The 22,720-nt window shown below is 43.8% G+C and overlaps 1 protein-coding gene across 2 annotated transcripts in view; it reads right to left on the bottom strand.

The window, feature by feature from the left end:
* LOC115151079 (kinesin heavy chain) overlaps positions 1-22,720 on the bottom strand; it is a 140,566-nt gene that overhangs the window by 80,823 nt on the left and 37,023 nt on the right. The window contains exons 2-5 of one of the 2 annotated variants that reach the window (XM_029695041.1): positions 9,349-9,436; positions 7,237-7,310; positions 6,006-6,110; positions 693-741 (exon numbers count right to left, since the gene is read on the bottom strand). In XM_029695041.1, the coding sequence (XP_029550901.1) occupies positions 693-741; positions 6,006-6,110; positions 7,237-7,310; positions 9,349-9,436 (316 nt within the window). The remainder of the gene's footprint in view (positions 1-692; positions 742-6,005; positions 6,111-7,236; positions 7,311-9,348; positions 9,437-22,720) is intronic. The other variant, XM_029695042.1, reaches the window with a different exon arrangement.

The following is a 22,720-nucleotide window of genomic DNA, read 5'->3' as shown; positions in this document are numbered from 1 at the left end:
TAAACTGGTGACTGAACTAAGATTTGTTAAAGGCAATGGTATTGCTGTTGTGATTAGTTGTGTAGTTTTGGGTACCGGTAGTTAGGAGTACGGCAAACACCTTATTTCTTTGGTTCCTCAATATACATTTACCATATTAAAATGTAGGCTGTGTTACAGCACTACTTTTGGTGTCCCCCTCAGGAATTGCTCTTGACAAAATTTCATGTAATTGTCCCCTCCAAAGTTGATATCAGATTTTCGCCCCTGAGCCCGTGTTCCCTAATCTGCATCGGATGCGCTCATAAATGTATGCACTGCTACTCAGAGATATCAAGTTATGGTACTGTGTGCTCGCAGTCAAACAACCAATAATACTACTGGCCTCTGGTTATTTTCCTGTGTTTGCGTTGTTGAGTGCGCTCCCGAGTGCTGATAATGTTCACACCATATATAACAAGGTACGTTTTTGAGAATACATTAATTGCCTCTGGCTGGTGTGATTTACTCAGATAGACATCTACTTACAGGGAGTCTAGCCACAGCCCCTCTAGAACCTCACACATACTATCATAAGGGTATCATTTTACTGTTGCACATACAAACAAAATACTAAATTGAAGGGGAAATGACAAGTCACATTGAAAACCGCAGTGTGTATGTGTGTGTGTGTGTGTGTGTGTGTGTGATTTTAGTGCTGTGAATACACTTACCATCCAGAAGATCTCTGATTTTGTCCATGTATATTTCAAAATAGGACACCTGGTGAAGAGAGGAGAGAGCATATTGAGAGAAATGAATCTTCGAGGGGACAGGGGACTGATTATACTAATATGTCAAATATGTTATCTTCTTGGCTCACAGGCATTCTGCTAGGTCTAGTCTCTTGTGAGCACAGAGATTTGGTTCTGCGTGCCGAGTATGCCAGGTATTAGTTGTGAGATATAAGATAGTTGTGATTTAGGCAAATGTACAAATATGACAAGATACTAATGATTTATTGATATCCTGTGTCTATGCATTCCATAATTCCAGAGGCTATGAACACAGACATCATACACAGTTCATGGTGAGGTGATGAAGTAGACTGGTTTGGTCCAGATGTTTATGCTTTAAGTAGATTTTGATGTTTGAGATGTTTTATTGCACATTATGCACCATGCATATTCATCAACAGTAACTCCAGTGATTATAGAGCGCTATAGCTATGATGGATTCAGACACACAGTTTTCAGTTATGGTGAGATGGTGCAGTGGCCTGGTCCAGTGATCTGCATGCTATGGCAGGACAATTATAGCCAGAATAGTTGTCTAAAGCACATCTTTACCAGACTACTGGTGCGGACACATTCACATTTACAGTGATTACAGAGGGTCATGGTGGATTCTGACATCACACTCTCATTTATGGTGAGCTGGTGCAGTGGCCTGGTCCAGTGATCTGTATGCTATGGCAGGACAATAATATCCAGAATAGCCGCAATAGCCGCAGGGGGGGCCAGTGCCCCTGTGACAACAATTTTGGACCCCCTTCTGGCCCCCCTAAATGTGGAGTATGAAATAATTTTTACATAACAAATTTTTGCTATCGTTCTTTTTTAACATCCGTTATTAGACAGTGGCAACGATGATGATTATGAACATGATCTTTTGCTTGCTAATGCCTGCAATGCAGTGAAGAAAACGATATGACAACATTAACGTCTAATGCAACTGGCCCCAGTTATTCCAGAGTGCCACTGTGGATTGAGGCGTCACACTCTCAATTATGGTGAGTTAGATGGTGCCATACAGTGGAGGCTGCTGAGGGGAGGACAGCTCATAATAATGCCTGGAATGTAGTAAATGGAATGGTATCAAATGTGGTTTCCATGTGGTTGATACCATTCCATTGACTCCATTCCTCAGAAGCCTCCACTGGTTCTCTAGTGTGGTCGGGTCCCAGATGTGCTTTAGCTAACTCCTCTGAACTATTGGAGCATGACAATAACCTTTTTTTAAAGAATGTGGAGACGTGGGACACCACCATGGCTACTGGTACAGAACATGTTGTTACTACAGAGCAGAGGTTCATGATGGAAGATATCACACATTTCTCAGTTATGGTGAGCTGGCATGGTTGTCTAGTACAGAAGTGTGTTTTAGTTTATCCAACTCCTTTAGTCCCCAGACTATCGTGGTCATGAGGGTCATGTTTAAGGGGTGTGCTCATCCCCAGTGCCACTATGTTGATTGTAGAGGAGGTGGTTCTTATGGCAAGGATGACCGAAACGACTTGACACATCCTAATAATAACCATAGGAGTTTTCTAGAGCACATAGAGCAGTGGCTCCTCAGCGCAGGAAGGGAAGGACCATCCTCCTCAGTGAATTGCATAAAATAAAAATAGTGAAACATTAAAAAAAGCTATCCTTTTTTAGATAAAACTATACTAAATATATTCACATGTCACCAAATAATTTATTAAAACATTGTCACGGTTGTCTAAAGGATCGGACCAAAATGCAGCATGGTTGTAGTTCCACATATTTATTTATTCCGTGAAACGTAGCGTTACACAAATAACTAGAATAACAAAAACAACAAACCGTGACGCAGAGAGAAATAAACACTACTCAAAAGATAATCACCCACAAAAACAGGTGGGACAAACATCAGCTTAAATATGACCTCCAATTAGAGACAACGACAACCAGCTGCCTCTAATTGGAGATCATACCAAACAAAACCAACATAGAAATACAAAACTAGAAACTGAACATAGAAATACAAAACATAGACAAACACCCCCTGTCACGTCCCTGACCTACTCTACCATAGAAAATAACAACTTACTATGGTCAGGATGTGACAGTATCCCCCCCCCCAAAGGTGCGGACTCCGACCGCACCTACACACAAAAAAAAAACAACCCCCCAAAACAAAAACACAAAGGGAGGGTAGGGTGGGTGACTAATGTCTATGGCGGCTCAGGTGCAGTACCCAGAACCTTCTCATCCAGCGCATCCCCCAGTTGAGGAGGCGGCTCTGGTTCGGGGCGTAATCCCCGCTTCACCCGTTGATCCCTCCGCTCTAGTACCACCGGACCGTGGATCATCGCCGGAGGAACCGGACTGTAGATCATTGCTGGAGATTCCGGGCTGCAGGCCGCCGCTGGAGGTTCCGGGCTGCAGGCCGCCGCTGGAGGTTCCGGACTGCAGGCCGTCTCAGGAGGTTCCGGACTGCAGGCCGTCTCAGGAGGTTCCGGACTGCAGGCCGTCTCAGGAGGTTCCGGACTGCAGGCCGTCTCAGGAGGTTCCGGACTGCAGGCCGTCTCAGGAGGTTTCGGACTGGGAACTGTCGCCAGAAGCTCTGGACTGGGAATGCGCACTGGAGGCCTGATGCGTGGGGCTGGCATAGGAGGCGCCAGACTAGTAACACGCACCTCAGGGCGAGTGCGGGGAGCAGGAGCAGGACACCCCGGACTGGGCAGGTGCACTGGAGGCCTGATACGTGGGGCTGGCATAGGAGGCGCCAGACTAGTAACACGCACCTCAGGGCGAGTGCGAGGAGGAGGCACAGGACGTACTGGGCTCCGGAGGCGTACTGGAGGTCTGGAGCTTAGGGCTGGCACACCCCGTCCTGGCTGGATGGTTATTTGGGCCCAGCAAGGGCGGAGCGCCGGCACAGGACGAACTGGGCTGTGCTGGTGAACGGGGGTACCGTGCGTAGAGCAGACGCAGGATAACCTGGGCCGAAGAGACGTACTGGAGACCAGATACGCTGAGCCGGCGCACTTCTTCCTGGCTGACGGCCAACTCTAGCACGGCAACGGTGAGGAGCTGGCACCGAGCGCACCGGGCTGTGAGTGTGCACTGGCGACACAGTGCGCATCACACGGTGCTTGCTCAGTCACTCTCTCCCCGCGGTAAGCACGGGGAGTTGGCTCAGGTCTTAAAACCGCCTTTGCCAATCTGCCCGTGTGACCCCCAAAAAAATGTTTTGGGTGCTGCCTCTCGGCCTTGCCTCTTGGTGGATATAGCGCCTCGTAGTATCGCCACTCCACTCTTGCTGCCTCGATCTCCTCCTTCGGACGACGATACTCCCCAGCCTGCCTCCAGTGTCCTTTCCCGTCCAATATCTCCTCCCAAGTCCATTTGTCCTGCTGATCCATACCACGCTGCTTGGTCCTTTGGTGGTGGGTGATTCTGTCACGGTTGTCTAAAGGATCGGACCAAAATGCAGCATGGTTGTAGTTCCACATATTTATTTATTCCGTGAAACGTAGCGTTACACAAATAACTAGAATAACAAACCGTGACGCAGAGAGAAATAAACACTACTCAAAAGATAATCACCCCCAAAAACAGGTGGGACAAACATCAGCTTAAATATGACCTCCAATTAGAGACAACGACAACCAGCTGCCTCTAATTGGAGATCATACCAAACAAAACCAACATAGAAATACAAAACTAGAAACTGAACATAGAAATACAAAACATAGACAAACAACCCCTGTCACGCCCTGACTTACTCTACCATAGAAAATAACAACTTAATATGGTCAGGACGTGACAAACACACTGTTTTGCAATGAAGGTCTACAGTAGCCTTAGCAGCACTCTGTAGGATAACACCATAGTGTAGCCAGGTGACAACTAGCTTCTGTCCTCCTCGGGGTACATTGACTTCAATACAAAACCTAGGAGGCTCATGGTTCTCAACCCCTTCCATAGACTTACATAGTAATTATGACAACTTCCGGAGGATGTTCTCCAATTTATTAGAGCTCTTGCAGCATGAACTGACATGTTGTCCACCCACTCAAAGGATCAGAGAATTAATCTAGTATTGAAAGCATAATCTACAGCTAGCAAGCACTGTAGTGCATAAAATGTGGTCAGTAGTTGACTCAAAGAAAGAGAAAGAAAATTGTTAAAATGTTTTGAACAAATTAATTTCTTTAAAAATGAAGGAGAAGCAAGAGAGAGAGAGTGAGAGAGAGAGCTATATTTTGTCATTTTACTTTCACTTTCACTTACTTAGCTAGCAAATGCAGATAGCTAGTTTAGCCAACTCAAACGCCCGGCTCAAACAGAGGGATGCTATGTTAGCTAGCTGTCTATGAATATGAAACCCTGGAAGTAATCCAAGTCAAGGGTCCCGTCTGTGTAACTGCTAAATTGCTTACTGACTGTACACTGTACTGCATGATTGTAGCGGATTTACTAACGCGTTAGTTCTATTAGCTAGGTTGACTATGACGTTACTTTAGCTAATGTAGTGACAACGATGTAGGCTGTGTGTAGCGGCTATGATATGTTTTTTTCACCTGGTCATATACAGCTGATGTGTTGTGCATTGAAGTCCACAAGCGGAGGGAAAAGGTAAGAGGATAGCTCGTAGATGTGAGAAGGAATACAACGTGGCTGCTATGAAAGTGAACTGTGTTTGCTTGTGATTCATTCCACCGATTCTGTTGAAAATGTTTCTTAAACGGAAGCAAACAAAACGGGGATAAACATACCTGAATTGTCCAATAGAAACTGTCATTTGCAACTGTTGGACTAATGATGTCTGTCACCTAAAAATGTTGTCGCAACCTCATGATGAGTATAGGTAAAATGTAAGTATTATGTAGTAGCCCAAATATATCCATTGAACTGGGTGAATGGAATATGAATGACAGTTATCCAAAATGCTGTAATAGAAGTGAGGTCAAAAAAGTCCTCCCTCATCTTAAACAGCACTGACCGACACTGACATAGAGATCTGGTACACCACCTTGCAACTGGTGCAGAAAATGTTGTCACTACAGACCAGAGGGTCATGGTGGAATACAGACATCACACTGTTCTCAGTATTGGTGAGATGGTGCAGTAGTCTGGTCCAGTAATCTGTATCCTATGGTGTGATACAAATAGGCAGAAGAATTGGCTAAAAGGACATTCAGATCTAGAACACCAGACAGTGTTTCTAGAGACATCATCAACTAGATAGATGTTGAGAAAAGAGACGGCAGGACAAAATTAAAAGTGGCAGACCTTGATGTGGAACTCAAGGTTTTCATCCATTGCGAATATGTGATTGAAGATGTCCTCTGCAATTCTGGGGATGATCCCCATCCCATGAGGGTCATGCAGCTTGCCCTGAAAGAAGACAGAAGGGATGTGGGAAAAGAAGCTGGGGAGTCAGAGAGGACGAGAGGAAGAATGGATAAGAGAAAAACACTTGGGGGAGGTCACTTGGCAGAGGTTAAAGGAGAGGTTAAAGGAGAGGTTAAAGGAGAGGTTAAAGGAGAGGTTAAAGGAGAGTAAAAGAGGGAGTTAGAGAGGAGAGGGGGAGGAAAACAGTGTGAAAGGAAGAGGGGGGAGAGAGAAGCGGAAAAGAAGGAGGAACAGGGGACAGGGACTAAACTTGGAGGAGAGTCCGATGATATTTAGAGGAGAGGAGATAAGACAGTAAATCATTTAAAGCAAGGGGACTTCAACTACTGGAGTGTACAATGATTTATGCCAGTCAGTGTTTTTTTAACCACTCAACTAATCATCAATCCATTGATTAGTTCTGATGGATTCTGGGTTCTGACTCCTAAAACTTGGAATAGGGTTAATTATCAGGTATCCTGTTGAAATATTGAGTGCTATGGTTTAGAGGGTCTACACCAGAAGTTAATGGTTATCTGTAGGAGGAAGGTATATGGTGGGTGCAATTAAGCTTGGAATGTACTGAGTGTGGGGAAAACGATCATATGTGGCAGGCATTGATGAGGGGAGAGAGCCATGGATTAATGATGAAGGGGGTCGAGGTCAGGTCACGTTAAGGGAGAAGGAACAGTTTATTGCCCGTATTACTTAGTTTCCTGCCTAGCAATAAAGATGCAATGTTTAGCGAGAAGGAGGAGACTCCACCCAAATTGGGGTATGTATACCACCACTGATGGAACCATGTTTTTGTCGGTTCAGCTGTTCGACCCTTTGGGATGAATAAACTTGGTTTAAGCTTTCATTGTGTCCGTCGAGCTCTTACTCTGATAACTAGAACCTAACAGTTCAATTAGGTGTGCTTTGCTGGGCAGGAACAAAATCATGCAACCTGCAGGGTACTACCCGAGGACTGCAGCTGAGAATCACTGGTTTATATCACTCTACATAAAGAACACTCCAGTCTACGTCCCAAACTGGACAAAAGTAGTGCACTTTATAGGGGATAGGGTGCCATTTAGGATACAAGCCAAGTCTAATCTCTGTGGTGATGTGGTCTACAAAAACCTACCTCCATGGTGTGTGTTTTTCCAGAGGAGGTCTGTCCATAGGCGAAGATGGTGCCATTGTATCCCCCGAGTACATCTAGAGACAGGAGACAGAGAATACAGTATGTTCAAAAGAACAGCACAAGTATAAAGTAGGAAAGATACAGGACAAAGGACACTAGATGTTAGATATACTGTAACAACACATCTAGATGCAGGGGAACAGAGGCAGTAGACAGAAGGCAGGAGGCAGAGTGATAGGAATGATAGTTAGGCCTATACAGCAACAGCACATTTTGTTAGGAGATAGGAGACAGGATGCAGGAGAACAAAGGCAGAATAAGGAGACAGGAGTAGGGAGAGGATGTTAGACAGAACACAACAGCCTCCTCATTCAGCCCATAGCAACAAGACACTGCACCACCAAAGATTGCCCACCTACAGACAGAACAACACACACACATACGCGCTCACACACACACACGCACACACAAACCACACACACCTACAGAGAGCACGATACAGCAAGCGCTAACAAGCAGCACAACCTCCGTCTTGTCAGACAGTGGGCAGAAAGTCAAACATGAGCAAAAATACATACCAACTACCAGGCTAGGAGCCGGGGGGCGAACCATAACTACTTTCATCCTATACCATTTCATTTCACACTCCTTTTATCTTTCCTTCTTTCTGCTGCTTTCCCTCTCTCTCTGTCTCTCTACATCTGTCTCTCTCTTTCTATCTTCGTAAGCTATTCTAGTCATGCTGGTATTGGAGCGAGCTGAAACCGAACCGTGACATAAACAAGTCAGTCAAGACACATGGAATCTGTCTTTGAGAGGAGAGGTAGAGAAGGAAGATAAGAGGCCAGAGCCAGACAGACAATTAGGCCAGTGCAGCAGAGAGAGAGAGAGAGAGAGAGATCCAATTATCTCTGTACTGCAGACAAACTGAGTTAGACCAGCTCTGGCATCTCTTTCACTCTGTTCTCCCTTCCTTTCTTCCTTGTCTACCGTATGTTTCACACCTCTCTTATTTTCCTTTCCTCTCATCCTTTCTTTTTGTTCTCCCCTCTCTTCTTTATTAGTACCTTTGATTTTCTATGCTACGCTCTGGCTGTGTTCTCATCTGTTTTCTCTATTTCTCTTTCTTCTGACAGTGCTGTTCTTTCCCTTCCATTAATCTGTCCCAGGCTCAATCACAGACAGACAGCATAGCACTCGTTTGTCATGTTAGACAACGGGATTGAAATCTGCAATCGACACTGTCTCTCTATGAATGTGGGAAAGGAGAGGAAAGGCTGGACAGCAAGATGAAAGAGAGGGGAGAGAGAGATACAGAGAGAGTGAGAGAGAGCATGCAAGGAGAAGAGAAAGCAAGGGAGAGACTGAGAGCAAGATAGATAGCTCTAATTTTTAATTCAAGATAAGCTTTCACATTATTGTTATTTTAATTTCTTTTCATCAGGGCCTATATAATACTGGAATTAAACTTCAGAAACAGAAAGCGCGTGCAATGAATGCATGCAATGAATCAGCTATCAGTTGTTCTTTGTTTCTGGCCATTTTGAGCCTGTAATCGAACCCACAAATGCTGATGCTCCAGATACTCAACTACTCTAAAGAAGGCCAGTTTTATTGCTTCTTTAATCAGAACAGTTTTCAGATGTGCTAACATAATTGCAAAGGGTTTTCTAATGATCAGTTAGCCTTTTAAAATCATAAACGTGGATTAGCTAACACAGTGTGCCATTGGAACACAGGAGTGATGGTTGCTGATAATGGGCCTCTGTACGCCTATGTAGATATTCCATGAAAAATCTGCCGTTTCCAGCTACAATAGTCATTTACAACATTAACAATGTCTACACTGTATTTCTGATCAATTTGATGTTATTGTAATGGACCCCAAACTTTGAACGGTAGTGTAGATAGAAGTACATGTAGACACAGAGAGATAGAGAAAAAGGGAGAGTGTGAGAGAGGGGGCGAGAACGAGAGAGATCAAAAGATACAAAGCGAGAGAGAGAGAGAGAGAGAGAGAGAGAGAGAGAGAGAGAGAGAGAGAGAGAGCGAGAGACATGACAAAGAGAGATGGAGATAGAGACATACAGAGATGGAGAGGCTGGCACTCACCTTTGACTATCTGTTTGGCGCAGGTGTTGTACACCTGTTCCTGTGTTGTGTTGGTGGGGAACACTCGGTCAAACACATAGGACTTCCCCTGTGGAGCCAAGACACACAGTTCCTGGGTCAGTCAATCATCAAACACACAGACAAACACCGTCTCTGGCTCTGGATGCATCTCAAATGGCACCCTATTCCCTGAACAGAAAACATGCACTACTTTTGACCCAATTCCCTATGTATTACACTATCATAGGGCTCTGGTAAAAGTAGTGCACTATATAGGGAATAGTGTGCATACAGAGACAAACACAGCCCTTAACACGGTCCATGAGAATGGTGCCGCAGGGAATGGGGGCCGTTTAATGGGTTTCAGAACAATTGTGCTATTTTGTGAATTTCAGACAGAGGTTGAACAACAAATACTAGGGAGGTTTTTTGAATGCCTCACAAAGGGCACATATTGGCAGATGTATAAAAAAAGCAGACATTGAATAACTCTTTCAGCATGATGAAATTATTAATTACACTTTGGATGTTGTATCAACACACCTACTCATTACAAAGATACAAGCGTCCATGTAACGGTTGTCGTCGGATTTAGACCAAAATGCAGCGGGGAAATGTGCACTCATCTTCTTTATTATATTCGGACAAGAAGGAGAACCAAAACAAACAAAGAAAACACAACGACTAATCACAGGCTGGTAAGGCACAAGGCTATACACAGAACAATCTCCCACCAAGCACTCAAACACATACCTATATATAGGACTCTCAATCAGAGGCAACTAGAAAACACCTGCCTCCAATTGAGAGTCCAACCCCAATTAACAAAACATAGAAATACAAAAGACTAGACAGAACATAGAAATACACTAACATAGAACAGTGCCCAAAAAACCCCGGAATACATAAATCAAATACCCGACTAAACAAACCACCACCCCGAACCACATAAAACTCTGCCACGTCCTGACCAAACTACAATAACAAATAACCCCTATTACTGGTCAGGAATTGCCAGTCCATGTTAACAATTTCCGGAGAGGAAGGAAACTGCTCAGGGATTTCACCATGAATCAAATGGTGACTTTAAACAGTTACAAAGTTTAATGGCTGTGGTAGGAGAAAACTGAGGATGGATCAACAACATTATAGTTACTCCCCAATATTAACCTAATTGACAGTGAAAAGAAGGAAGCCTGTAACCGAATAAAAATATTCCAAAACATGCATCCTGTTGTTAACAAGGCATTAAACTCTTATTGCAAAAAATGTGGCAAACCAACATTTTGTCCTGAATACAAAGTGTTATGGTTGGGGAACTCTTCATATTTTCAAGCATAGTGGTTGCTGCATCGTTATGGGTATACTTGTAAACGTTAAGGATTGGGGAGTTTTTCAGGATAAAAAATTAACAGAATGGAGCTAATAAGCACAAGCAAAATCTTAGAGGAAAACCTGGTTCAGTCTGCTTTCCATCAGACAATGGGACATTAATTCAACTTTTTGCAGGACAATAACCTAAAACGGGCAAATGTTACACAGTCTTCACTGCCATTTTCAACCTGACCCAGTCTCTAATACCTGCATGCTTCAAGCAAACCATCTTAGTCCCTGTGCCTAAGAAAGCCATGGTAATCTGTCTAAATGTCTACCACACTGTAGCACTCATATCTGTAGCCATGACAGGCTTTGAAAGGTTGGTTATGGCTCACATCAACACCATCAACCCAGAAACCCTAGACCCACTCCAATTCGCATCCAGACCCAACAGATCCACAGATGATTCAATCTAAATTGCACTCCACACTGCACTTTCCCACCTGGACAAAAGGAACACCCCCGTGAGGATGCTGTTCATTGACTACAGCTCAGTTTTCAACACCATAGTGTCCTCCAAGCTAATCACTAAGCTAAGGACCCTGGGAATGAACATCTCCATCTGCAACTGGACTTGCTGACAGGCCGCCCCCAGGTGGCAATCACTAAGCTAAGGCCCTTCATGCATGCGTGCTCAGTCCCCTCCTGCACTCCCTGTTCACCCACAACTGTGTGGCCTTGCACAACTCCAACACAATCATTAAGTTTGCCGATGATACGACGGGGGTAGGCCTGATCACCGAAGACAATGAAACAGGCTATAGGGAGGAGATCAGAGACAACATCCTCTCCCTCAACTTGGGCAAGACAAAGGAGCTTATCGTAGACTACAGGAAAGGGAGGGCCGAACACGCACCCATTCACATTGATGGGGCTGTAGTAGAGCGGGTCGAAAGCTCCTCAGTTCCTCAGTGTCCACATCACTAAGGACCTATTATAGTCCAAACACACTAGCACAGTTGTGAAGAGGGCACGACAATGCCTCTTCAGGAGGCTAAAACGATTTAGCATGGGCCCTCAGATCCTCAAAAGGTTCTACAGCTGCACCATTGAGAGCATCTGGACTGGCTGCATCGCCACATGTTATGGCAACTGCTTGGCATCCAACCGCAAGGCAAAACAGAGGGTAGTGCATACGTTCCAGTACATCACTGGGGCAGAACTCCCTCCCATCCAGGACCTCTATACCAGGCAGTGTCAGAGGTAGGCCCTAAAAATTGTCAAAGACTCCAGCCACCCAAGTCATAGACTGTTCTCTCTGCTGCCGCACAGCAAGCTGTACCGGAGCGCCAAGTCTGTGACCAAAAGGCACCTGAACAGCTGAACAGTTAATCAAATGGCTACCTGGACAATTCACATTGAACCCCATTATTGTTATCTTAATTGTTTTGCACTGACTCTCTATGCAAACTCACGAGACTCTACCCACACATTCACACATACTACACAGACACAGACACAGACATACACACCCACACACACACACCCACACACACACACACACACACACACACACACACACACACACACACACACACACACACACACACACAATATGCTCATACACACAAAACACACACACACACTCCACACACACACTCACACAGACACACTTTCACACTTCACATACGCTGCTGCTACTCTGTTTATTATATATATTGATTGCCTAGTCACTTTTACCCCTACAAGCATACTGTATTATTGTTTTTATTGTGTTACTATTTCCTTTTTCATTTAGAAAATATTTGTCTTACTTTTTAACTCTGCGCTGTTAGGAATGGGCTTGTAAGTAAGCATTTCACTGTAAAGTCTACACCTGTCATATTTTATTTTATTTGACTCGAGTCAGTTGGTCAATACATCACCTCATCCACTGTCAACAAAACTACTCCCCTGGTTAGTGTGTGTGTGTGTGTGTGTGTGTGTGTGTGTGTGTGTGTGTGTGTGTGTGTGTGTGTGTGTGTGTGTGTGTGTGTGTGTGTGTGTGTGTGCACGCGCGTGTGTGTGTGTGCGTGTGTGTGTGTGTGTCTGACTCACTGCAAGGTGTTCCCTGCGATTACCCTTTTACAGAAACATACAGTACACCACAAAGCATGAATATTTTACTACCACTATATGTAATGTGCTTGGAGAAAGCACATACAGTACTTTAATGTGTGGACGCCCATGGGGGGGGGCACATAGTTATTCCTCATAGTTATTCCTCAGGACTTCTGAGCATTAGGTTTCTGAGTGTGTGTTTCTAGAGTAGATAGTGTGGAGAGAAAGAGAGAGTGTGTTTTGAGTGTGTTTCTGAGTGCATATACAGTGCCTTCAGAAAGTATTCACACCCCCTTGACTTATTTGTGTGTTACAGTCTGAATAACAAAAAATATTAAATAGAGATTTGTTTTCACTGGCCTGCACACAATACCCTATAAGGTCAAAGTGGAATTGTGTTTTTATATTTTTACAAATGAACTAAAAATGAAAAGCTGAAATGTCTTCAGTCAATAAGTTTTCAATCTCTGTGTTATGGCAAGCCTAAATACATTCAGGAGTAAAAATGTGCTTAACAAGAACAAGTCACATAATAAGTTGCAATGACTCAATCTGTGTACAATAATAGTGTTTTACATGATTTTTGAATGATTACTTCATCTCTGTACCCCACACATACAATTAACTGTAATGTTCCCCAGTTGAGCAGTGAATTTCAAACACCGATTCAACCATAAAGACCAGGGAGGTTTTTCAAGAAGGGCACCTATTAGTAGATGGGTAAAATGTGACTGCAGAAAGATTCGGCAGTAAAGACTAAAAGCTCAGGAGAAAAACCCACCTGGTACAGGGGCTGAAATGCGATTTGAGCATGGTGAAGTTATTAATTACACTTTGAAAGGTGTATCTATACATCCAGTCACTGCAAAGACATAGGCATCCTTCCTAACTGAGTTGACGGAGAGGAAGGAAACCGCTCAGGGATTTCACCATGAGGCCAACGGAGACTTTAAACAGTTACAGAGTTTATTGGCTGTGATAGAAGAAAACTGATGATGGATGAACAACATTGTAGTTAATATACAATATTAACCTAATTGGCAGAGTGAAAAGAAGGAAGAATCCAAATTATCCAAAACATGCATCATGTTTGCAACAAGGCAATGACCAACAACCAATTTGACACAATCCAGAATGAAAGCTCTTAGAGACTTACCCAGAAAGAATCACTGCTGTAATCGCTGTCAAACGTGATTCTACAAAGTACCGACTCAGGGGTGTGAATACTTAAGTAAATGAGATATTCTGTAATTGATTTTCAATAAATGAGCAAAAATATTGCAACTGAGGGCAGATGATTTTTACGCGCTTCAGCACTCGGCGGTCCCGTTCTGTGAGCTTGTGTGGCCTACCACTTTGCGGCTGAGCCGTTGTTGCTCCTAGACGTTTCCATTTCACAATAACTGCTCACACAGTTGACCGGGGCAGCTGTAGCAGGGCAGAAATTTGACGAACTGACTTGTTGGAAAGGTGGCATCCTATGTCATTGCCACATTGAAAGTCACTGAGCTCTTCAGTACTGGCCATTCTACTGCCAATGTGTGTCTAGGGAGATTGCATGGCTGTGTGCTCAATTGTATATACCAGACAGCAACAGGTGTGGCTGAAATAGCTGAATCCACTAATTTGAAGGGGTGTCCAAAAACATTTTGCATTGTAGTGTATTTAACCCATTTTAAATTCATGCCGTAACACAACAAAATGTGCAATAAATCAAGGGGTATGAATACTTTCTGAATGCGCTGAGTGTGTATTGACATTGAGTGGCTATAGAGAGAGATTTTTTAAATAGGTGGGGTTGAATAGGTCTGGCAGCTGCCCCCTAGTGAGGATCACATGACAGGCCAACCCATTAGACTTATACATATATCATACTGGCTCCAGTATGGGAGGAAGAGCTGTAACACAAGGAGAGAGTGGATGGGTCGTTAGGGTTTAGGGTTTGCTTTAGGGTCAGAGTTAGGGTTAGAGTTTTTGGGGTTAGGGTTACAGATAGGGTTAAGTTAAGGGTTGTGGGTAGGGGTAGGGGTAGTGTTAGGGGTTAGGGAAAATAGGATTTTTAAAGGTCAAACATTGTTCCACTCCAAAAAGTCCTGAAATTTCACGAAAAAAAAGCTTGTGTGTGTGTGTGTGTTTGTGTGTGTATGTGTGTGCGTTCGTGGACGTGTTTAACTATTCTTGTGGGGAGCAGAAATCCTCACAAGAATAGTAACCAAACTAAAATTTGACCAACTGGGGACATTTGTTTGGTCCCCACAAGGTCAAATTTTATTTCTAGGGGGTTTAGGGTTAAGGTTAGAATTAGTGTTAGAATTAGGTTTAGGGTTAGGGTTAGGAGCTAGGGTTAGTTTTAGGGTTAGGAGTTAGGGTTAGATTTAGGGTTAGGGTGAGGTTTTTGGGTTAGGGGATGAGTACGGGTTAGGGTTAGGTTTAGGGTTAAGGGTTAGGGAAAATAGGATTTTGAATGTGACTGAATTGGGTGGTCAGCAGTACAGCGGTACAAGACTGTGTGTGTGTGTGTGTGTGTGTGTGTGTGTGTGTGTGTGTGTGTGTGTGTGTGTGTGTGTGTGTGTGTGTGTGTGTGTGTGTGGTAAATGGTCTCTGCGGCACGCGGCCAAGTCAGGGATTGAGGTATTGAAGGACGGAGGAACAGAGAAATGGAGGGATGGAAGGATGGCGGGACAGAGGGGTGGAAGAATGGAGGAGCGAAGGGATGAAGGGGCGGCCCTCCCTCCATCCCATCACTCCATCCCTCCCCTGCTGTTAGCCAGCACAGATTCAGTAATTAGTCCATCTAGCCTCACCTTTCTTCCTATCATCTTCTCCCTTTCTCCTCCCCTCGCCTACTATTCACTGCTCTCCTCTCCTATACCCTCTCCTCCTTTCTCATATTCTTCCTCTCTCATCCCCTCTCCCTTCCTTCTCATCCTCTCCTCTCATCATATCTCCCCTCCTTTCTACTGCTCCTCTCCTCCCTTCTTAGCGCTCTGTGTGTAGATTGGCTAGGCACATATTTTCAATAAAACTATATTTAGCATCATGCACTTCACTGAATTATACATGTTTAACAGTTGTGACAGAAGAGCCTGAAATGTTGATATTCACTTCTGAGCTGCTAGGGGTACCATTCTGGAACATGTTCCTGTTCTATTCTGGTGTTGTTCTGAGCTGCAATGGGCCTAAGGACTTAATCTGCTTCCCAAATGACACCTTATACATACTGTCCTACTTTTGACCTAAGCCCTATAGGTAAAAGGTAGTGAACTATATAAGAAATATGGTGCCATTTGGATGCACACAATATCCACTGACTCATTGGCTTTAAACTCAGATTCAGGTAGTTCTAGAAGTATTCTTAGGATGTTTAGTTATTCATTTCTGCTGCAGACGGGGAAATCATATACAGTGTGTAGAGAAGAGGATATCCTGAGGTCCTACTATGACCTAGTTGAATAGACTGAGAGTGTTTTTTGTACATCCCATTTAAACTGAAAAGGTTTTCAAGTATCACAATTTCACCGCTGGACAATATCTACTGACTCACTGGCTTAAGAGTTCAGTTATTAGTTTCTGCTGCAGACAAGGAAATACACAGTACATGGAGACATTTTCCTGAGGTCCTGATATGACAGTCGAATAGGTAATAAACTCCATGTTTTTCGTCATCTGAAATTGGTTTCAAATAACTGAAACAGTTTTCAACCGTCACAATTGCACCGCCGAGCTCGCCAGGTGCAAACGCTTTCCATTGGGTCTGATTACCGTTGGGCATGGGTCCAAAGGATGTGCTCCACACGGAGCAGGACCCTGCACTGAGCAGAACAACTGAAAACGTGTTGGCCTTCACCAGGGGCTTGTAAATGAAATGAAATGCTTATATGATATAATGAGGATCAGAAACATCCCAATTGCTTTGCTAAAATGTTTGTTATCCTGATCTCCCTCCTTAAAGCTAATCTACTATTTGGTTTTGTTCTGTTCTGCTGCAGATACATGATAATGCGGCTGTTCAAAACATAAGAACACTAAGCTAAGCTGGGACTGTGTCAGTACACTCTTAGAAAAAAGTGTTCCAAAAGGGTGCTTTGGCTGTCCTCATAGGGGGGACCCTTTTTGGTTCCAGGTAGAACCCTTTTGGGTTCCAGGCAGTACCCTCTGTGGAAGGGGGTCTACATGGAACCCAAAAGGGTTCTACCTAGAATCAAAAAGGGTTGTTCTAAGGGTTCTGCTATGGAGACAGCAGAATAACCCTTCTGGTTCTGGCAACAACAACAAAAATCTAAGAATGTACATACACTGTATACATGTGTTTGTGTGCTTGTGTGTTTGTGTGTTGCATGTGAAACACATCAGGCCTCCCTTCCTTCAACAGCCTCCAATCTGTTGTTAGTGTGAGAGTGGGGGAGTGGGGGGAGAGCTAGCTATGAGAGAGGTTCTGGTCTATAGGGAAAAACAAAGAGAGGGGTAGAAAAGGAGGAGGAGAAGACAGGCCAGAAGGGAGATGGGAGGGAGGGAGGGGCGGTGGTATGGAGGGGTGGAGATGGAGAGACACTGCAGTGAAAATCTCCATAATGAAACAAACCTCAGTCACCGGCCAGCCCTCCCTCCATCCCCCCGTCACTCCATCCCTCTCCTCCTCCCCTGCTGTTAGCCAGCACAGATTGAGTAATTAGTCCATCTAGCCTCACCTTTCCTCCTATCTTCTCGCTTTCTCCTCCCCTCTCCTCCTACAAGCTCCTCTCCTCTCCTTTACCCTCTCCTCCTTTCTCATCTTCTTCCTCTCTCTTCCCCTCTCCTTTCCTCCTCATGCTCTCCGCTTTCATCATACCTCCCCTCATTTCTCTACCTCCCTTCTTAGCGCTCTGTGTGTAGATTGGCTAGGCACATATTTTCCATAAAACTATATTTAGGATCATGCACTTCACTGAATTATACATGTTTAACAGTTGTGACACAAGAGCCTGAAATGTTGATATTCTCTTCTGAGCTGCTAGGGGTTCCATTCTGGAACATGTTCCTGTTCTATTCTGGTGTTGTTCTGAGCTGCAATGGGCCTAAAGACTTAATCTGCTTCCCAAATGGCACCTTATATATACTGTCCTACTTTTGACCTGAGCACTATAGGTAAAAAGTAGTGAACTATATAAGAAATATGGTGCCATTTTGGATGCAGACCATATCTACTAACTCAATGCCTTTAAACTCAGATTCAGGTAGTTCTAGAAGTATTCTTAGGATGTTTAGTTATTCATTTCTGCTGCAGACAGGGAAATCATATACAGTGTGTAGAGAAGAGGATATCCTGAGGTCCTACTATGACCTAGTTGAATAGACTGAGTATTTTTTGAACTTCCCATTTAAACTGTTAAGGTTTTCAAGTGTCACAATTTCACCACCGGTCAATATCTACTGACTCACAAGCTTTAAGATTTCAGTTATACATTTTTGCTGCAGACAGGGAAAATGCACAGTATACTGTATGGAGACATTTTCCTGAGGTTCTGATATGACATAGTTGAATAGGTAATAGACATGTGTTTCGTCATCTGACATGGGTTTCAAATAACTGAAACAGTTTTTAACTGTCACAAATAAACCTGGCCAGGTGCAAACAAGCTTTCCATTAGGTCTGATTACCATTGGGCACAGTTCCAAAGGATGTTCTCCACACAGAGCAGAACGCTGCACTGAGCAGAACAACTGAAAATGTGTTGGGGCTTGTGAATGACATGAAATGCTTATATGATATAATGAGGATCAAACATCCCTATTGCTTTGCTAAGCCGTTTCTTATTCTGATATCCCTGCTTAAAACTAATCTGCTATTTTGTTTTGTTCTGTTCTGCATACATGTGCTATATAAGTTTCTCCATTATGTGTGTTTGTGTGTTTTTGTGTGTGTCTGTGTGTTGCATGTGAAATACAGCAAGCCAAGGCCTGGGCCAAGGCCTCCCTTCCCGCAATCTGTTGTTAGCATGAGAGTTGGGGAGTGGGGGAGAACTAGCTATGAGTGAGGTTCTGGGCTACAGGGGAAAACAAAGAGAAGGGTGTGACAGGGGAAGGTGGGAGGGAAGGGGGGAAGGGGGAGAAAGAGAGAGCGAGAGAGAGCAGCTGAATGTAAATGGAGGTCTGGCAGAGAGAAATGTTTTAATGGGCTGAGCTTTGGGGACCATCAGAGCTCTGCTGCTCTGCTCTCTAACCAGACAGAGGCCTGGGCGTGTGTGTGTGTGTGTGTGTGTGTGTGTGTGTGTGTGTGTGTGTGTGTGTGTGTGTGTGTGTGTGTGTGTGTGTGTGTGTGTGTGTGTGTGTGTGTGTGTGTGTCTGTCTGTCTGTGTGTCTGTGTGTCTGTGTGTGTGTGTGTGCGTGCACGCTAGACTCAGGGATGGGCAACTCCAGTCATCGGGGGCCTGATTGGTGTCACACTTTTTCTCCATCACTAGCAAACACAGCAGCTAGAGGGTTGGGCGTGGTGGGTTTAACCAGGGCAGCAGCTATATAGCCATGGCATTTGCTTTAAAGCTTCCTTTTCACACTCCACTACCCTCCCTCTCATCTATCTCTCGCTTCTCTCGCTTTGCATGTCAATGCATCACTGGCTACATCTTGTGGGTTGGTAAATAAAAAAAATAAAAAACACAGATTGACAAATAAGAGGCTTTGGGATTTGGTGATAGTCACTGTATGTGTTTTTCCCTCCCACTTGACTTGACTCTCTGCTGTGGACGGAGAAAAGAGATTGTCCCCTCTCCTCCTCTCAGGGGTATGAAGGGCCCTACACACGGGACATGTGTGTGTGTCACACGGGATGGCCTGCTTATAAAGGGCCTTTTACACGGGATGCAGCCTGCTCTCAGGGCAGGTCTCTGGGCAGCTATAGGCTGCTCTGGACACAGAATCTACATGGTTCTGGGCTGCTGGCTCCCTACAGCTAAACCACAGACAGACAGATAACAACATCATTCAACTCCCCATCAACAATGGCAGGCACAAGAATACATTACATGAAAATAATACATTACAGAAGGGTCAAATAATCTCTCTCTCTCTGGAAAATGCCTGTTAAACTGCTACACAATCTGTGGATACCATCAGGCTCTCTAAATAGGGGGCATATTTATACACCATGGTTACAAATTACAATACACTGGTTAGGCCTACACGATGGTTGCTAAGGGAGATATAGAGAATGCATAAAAAAACAATAACATTTTTTTTTTTTTAAAGGGAATACTTGAGTATATCTTTTAAATCAAAGTTTATCCCAAAGCTTTCGCTTAGATAACTAGACGTTTCTCACTATCGTTATGCACTGGCATAAATAACATGTTTTTTAACACTCAAAAACTGGAGCAATTAGTCTTTTATGGAACTGGAGCACTCTGCATTATTCATTAAGAGGCTGTGAGAGGGAGAACGAGAGAAAGAAACAGGAAAGAGCGAAAGAGCAGAGAAATGGAAAGGTTTTCTTTGTTCCTGGATCGATTTTCACAATTTGAGTCAGAAGAGGAGAGCTAAGCTAGAGAAGAGAGAGAGTAGTCAAAAGGAGAGAAGAGCTAAAGAGAAAAATATTTCCCTTGGTTCCCTAACTCTGCCTTGAGGGGAGAGTGGGCGAGAGCTAGATGGAGCGAAGGGATAGAGAGAGGGAGAGGGAAGAGAATCCCTGGGAAGTGACTAATCCAGAGGAACAAATGCCACCTAGCCCCCATGAAAGAGATTGTCATGGTCCCCTCGAGAGCAGACACACAGAGAGAGGGTAAGGGAGGACGAAAGAGAGTGAGGAGAGAGAGACAGAGGGAGTGAATCACATGGCTGTGTCCGGTGGCGCCATTGCCACCAAGGAGCGACTAGCAGCGCGGGGGGGGGGGGGGGGGGGGAGAGGGTGAAAGACAGAGAGAGAGATGGAGACTTGCAAGAGCAACGGCGTAGAGCCTAAGCGAGCGCATTTCTCATTTTATATGCCAGTTCAAGCCTTGATACAGCCATGAGAAAGACAGGCATGTCAGATGATGGAAGTGCTTTCGTATCAACCGGACACTTCTGAGTTTTACTGTACAGTCTTCCAGTGATGTGCACATTAACATGGATGGGTTTAGCCGACACACACTACAGCCGACACACAAGTACACAGACAATCAACGTTAACTAAAAAAATGTGTGTAAATTCACTTGAATTACATACATTCAAATACATTTAATCAACCACAACCTTAGGGGAGAGCTTAATTTTAACCCCTCAAACTAAGAGGCTGTGTCCTGATATTACACCTTTTCCACCCTGAAATGTTAGCTTGCACAGTTACTGTCATGTATTTGAAAGTGGGGTAGAGAGTCGGGACTCGGGACAAATCCAGAGACTCTACCCACTGGGCAGAAACTGTTTGAAAGTAACATATTCTGAATTGGAATTTAAGTGGAAAATACATAGGATTTGAAAAAAGTATGAACATAAACTGTTGTTGAGGGTGAAACTTCAACCACAGGTAACCAATTTTCAACATTGACAAACCTTGTATGAAATATTTTGAATTTATACCTTTTGGAAAAAAAGAAAAAAACTACACGCTGGTCAACACCTACAACTGGAGAGTTGATCTAAATTTCTACAGCTACCCTTTGGTCTCCCATCCAGGGTTTTAACCTCTTATGGCTAGGGGGCAGTATTTTCACATCTGGATAAAAAACGTACCCGATTTAATCTGATTATTAATCCTGCCCAGAAACTAGAATATGCATATAATTATTAGCTTTGGATAGAAAACACTCCAAAGTTTCTAAAACTGTTTGAATGGTGTCTGTGAGTATAACAGAACTCATTTGGCAGGCCAAAACGTGAGAAGATTCTGTACAGGAAGTACCCTATCTGACCATTTCTTGCCCTTCTTTGTAATCTCTATTCATTACAAAGGATCTCTGCTGTTACGTGACACTTCCTACGGCTCCAATGGGCTCTCAGAGCCCGGGAAAAACCTGAATGATGTAATTCAAAGCCCTGGCTGAAACACACGAGCGCTTTTGCTAAGTGGTCTATCAGCAGACAAAAGGCTTAGGCGCGTGCACTGGCCGCCCCCGCCTTTCTGTTTTTCCCTTTTTTTACCGAAACGGAGATTCCGGTCGGAATATTATCGCTTTGTTACGAGATAAATTGCATAAAAATTGATTTTAAACAGCGGTTGACATGCTTCGAAGTACGGTAATGTAATATTTAGAATTTTTTTGTCACGAAATGCGCCATGCGCACGACCCTTCTTTACCATTCGGATAGTGTCTAGAACGCACGAACAAAACGCCGCTGTTTGGATATAACGATGGATTATTTGGGATCAAACCAACATTTGTTATTGAAGTAGAAGTCCTGGGAGTGCATTCTGACAAAGAACAGGAAAGGTAAGACCATTTTTCTTATTGTAAATCTGATTTTGGTGAAGGCTAAACTTGCCGGGTGTCTAAATAGCTAGCCCGTGATGGCTGGGCTATGTACTTAGAATATTGCAAAATGTGCTTCATCCGAAAAGCTATTTTAAAATTGGACATATCGAGTGCATAGAGGAGTTCTGTATCTATAATTCTTAAAATAATTGTTATGCTTTTTGTGAACGTTTATCGTGAGTAATTTAGTAAATTGTTAGTAAATTCCCCGGAAGTTTGCGGGGGTATGCTAGTTCTGAACGTCACATGCTAATGTAAAAAGCTGTTTTTTGATATAAATATGAACTTGATTGAACAAAACATGCATGTATTGTATAACATAATGTCCTAGGTGTGTCATCTGATGAAGATCATCAAAGGTTAGTGCTGCATTTAGCTTCTGAAAAAACCTACAAAAACCTTCTGAAAAAACCTACACTCGATCCCTCCGATATCAACAACTACAGACCAGTATCCCTTCTTTCTTTTCTCTCCAAAACTCTTGAACGTGCCGTCCTTGGCCAGCTCTCCTGCTATCTCTCTCAGAATG

This window comes from Salmo trutta, chromosome 16, assembly GCF_901001165.1.
Source record: "Salmo trutta chromosome 16, fSalTru1.1, whole genome shotgun sequence".
Classification (NCBI taxonomy): Eukaryota; Metazoa; Chordata; class Actinopteri; order Salmoniformes; family Salmonidae; genus Salmo; species Salmo trutta.
Note: the sequence above shows the minus strand (reverse complement) of the source record. Positions and strands in the feature narration are given on the sequence as shown.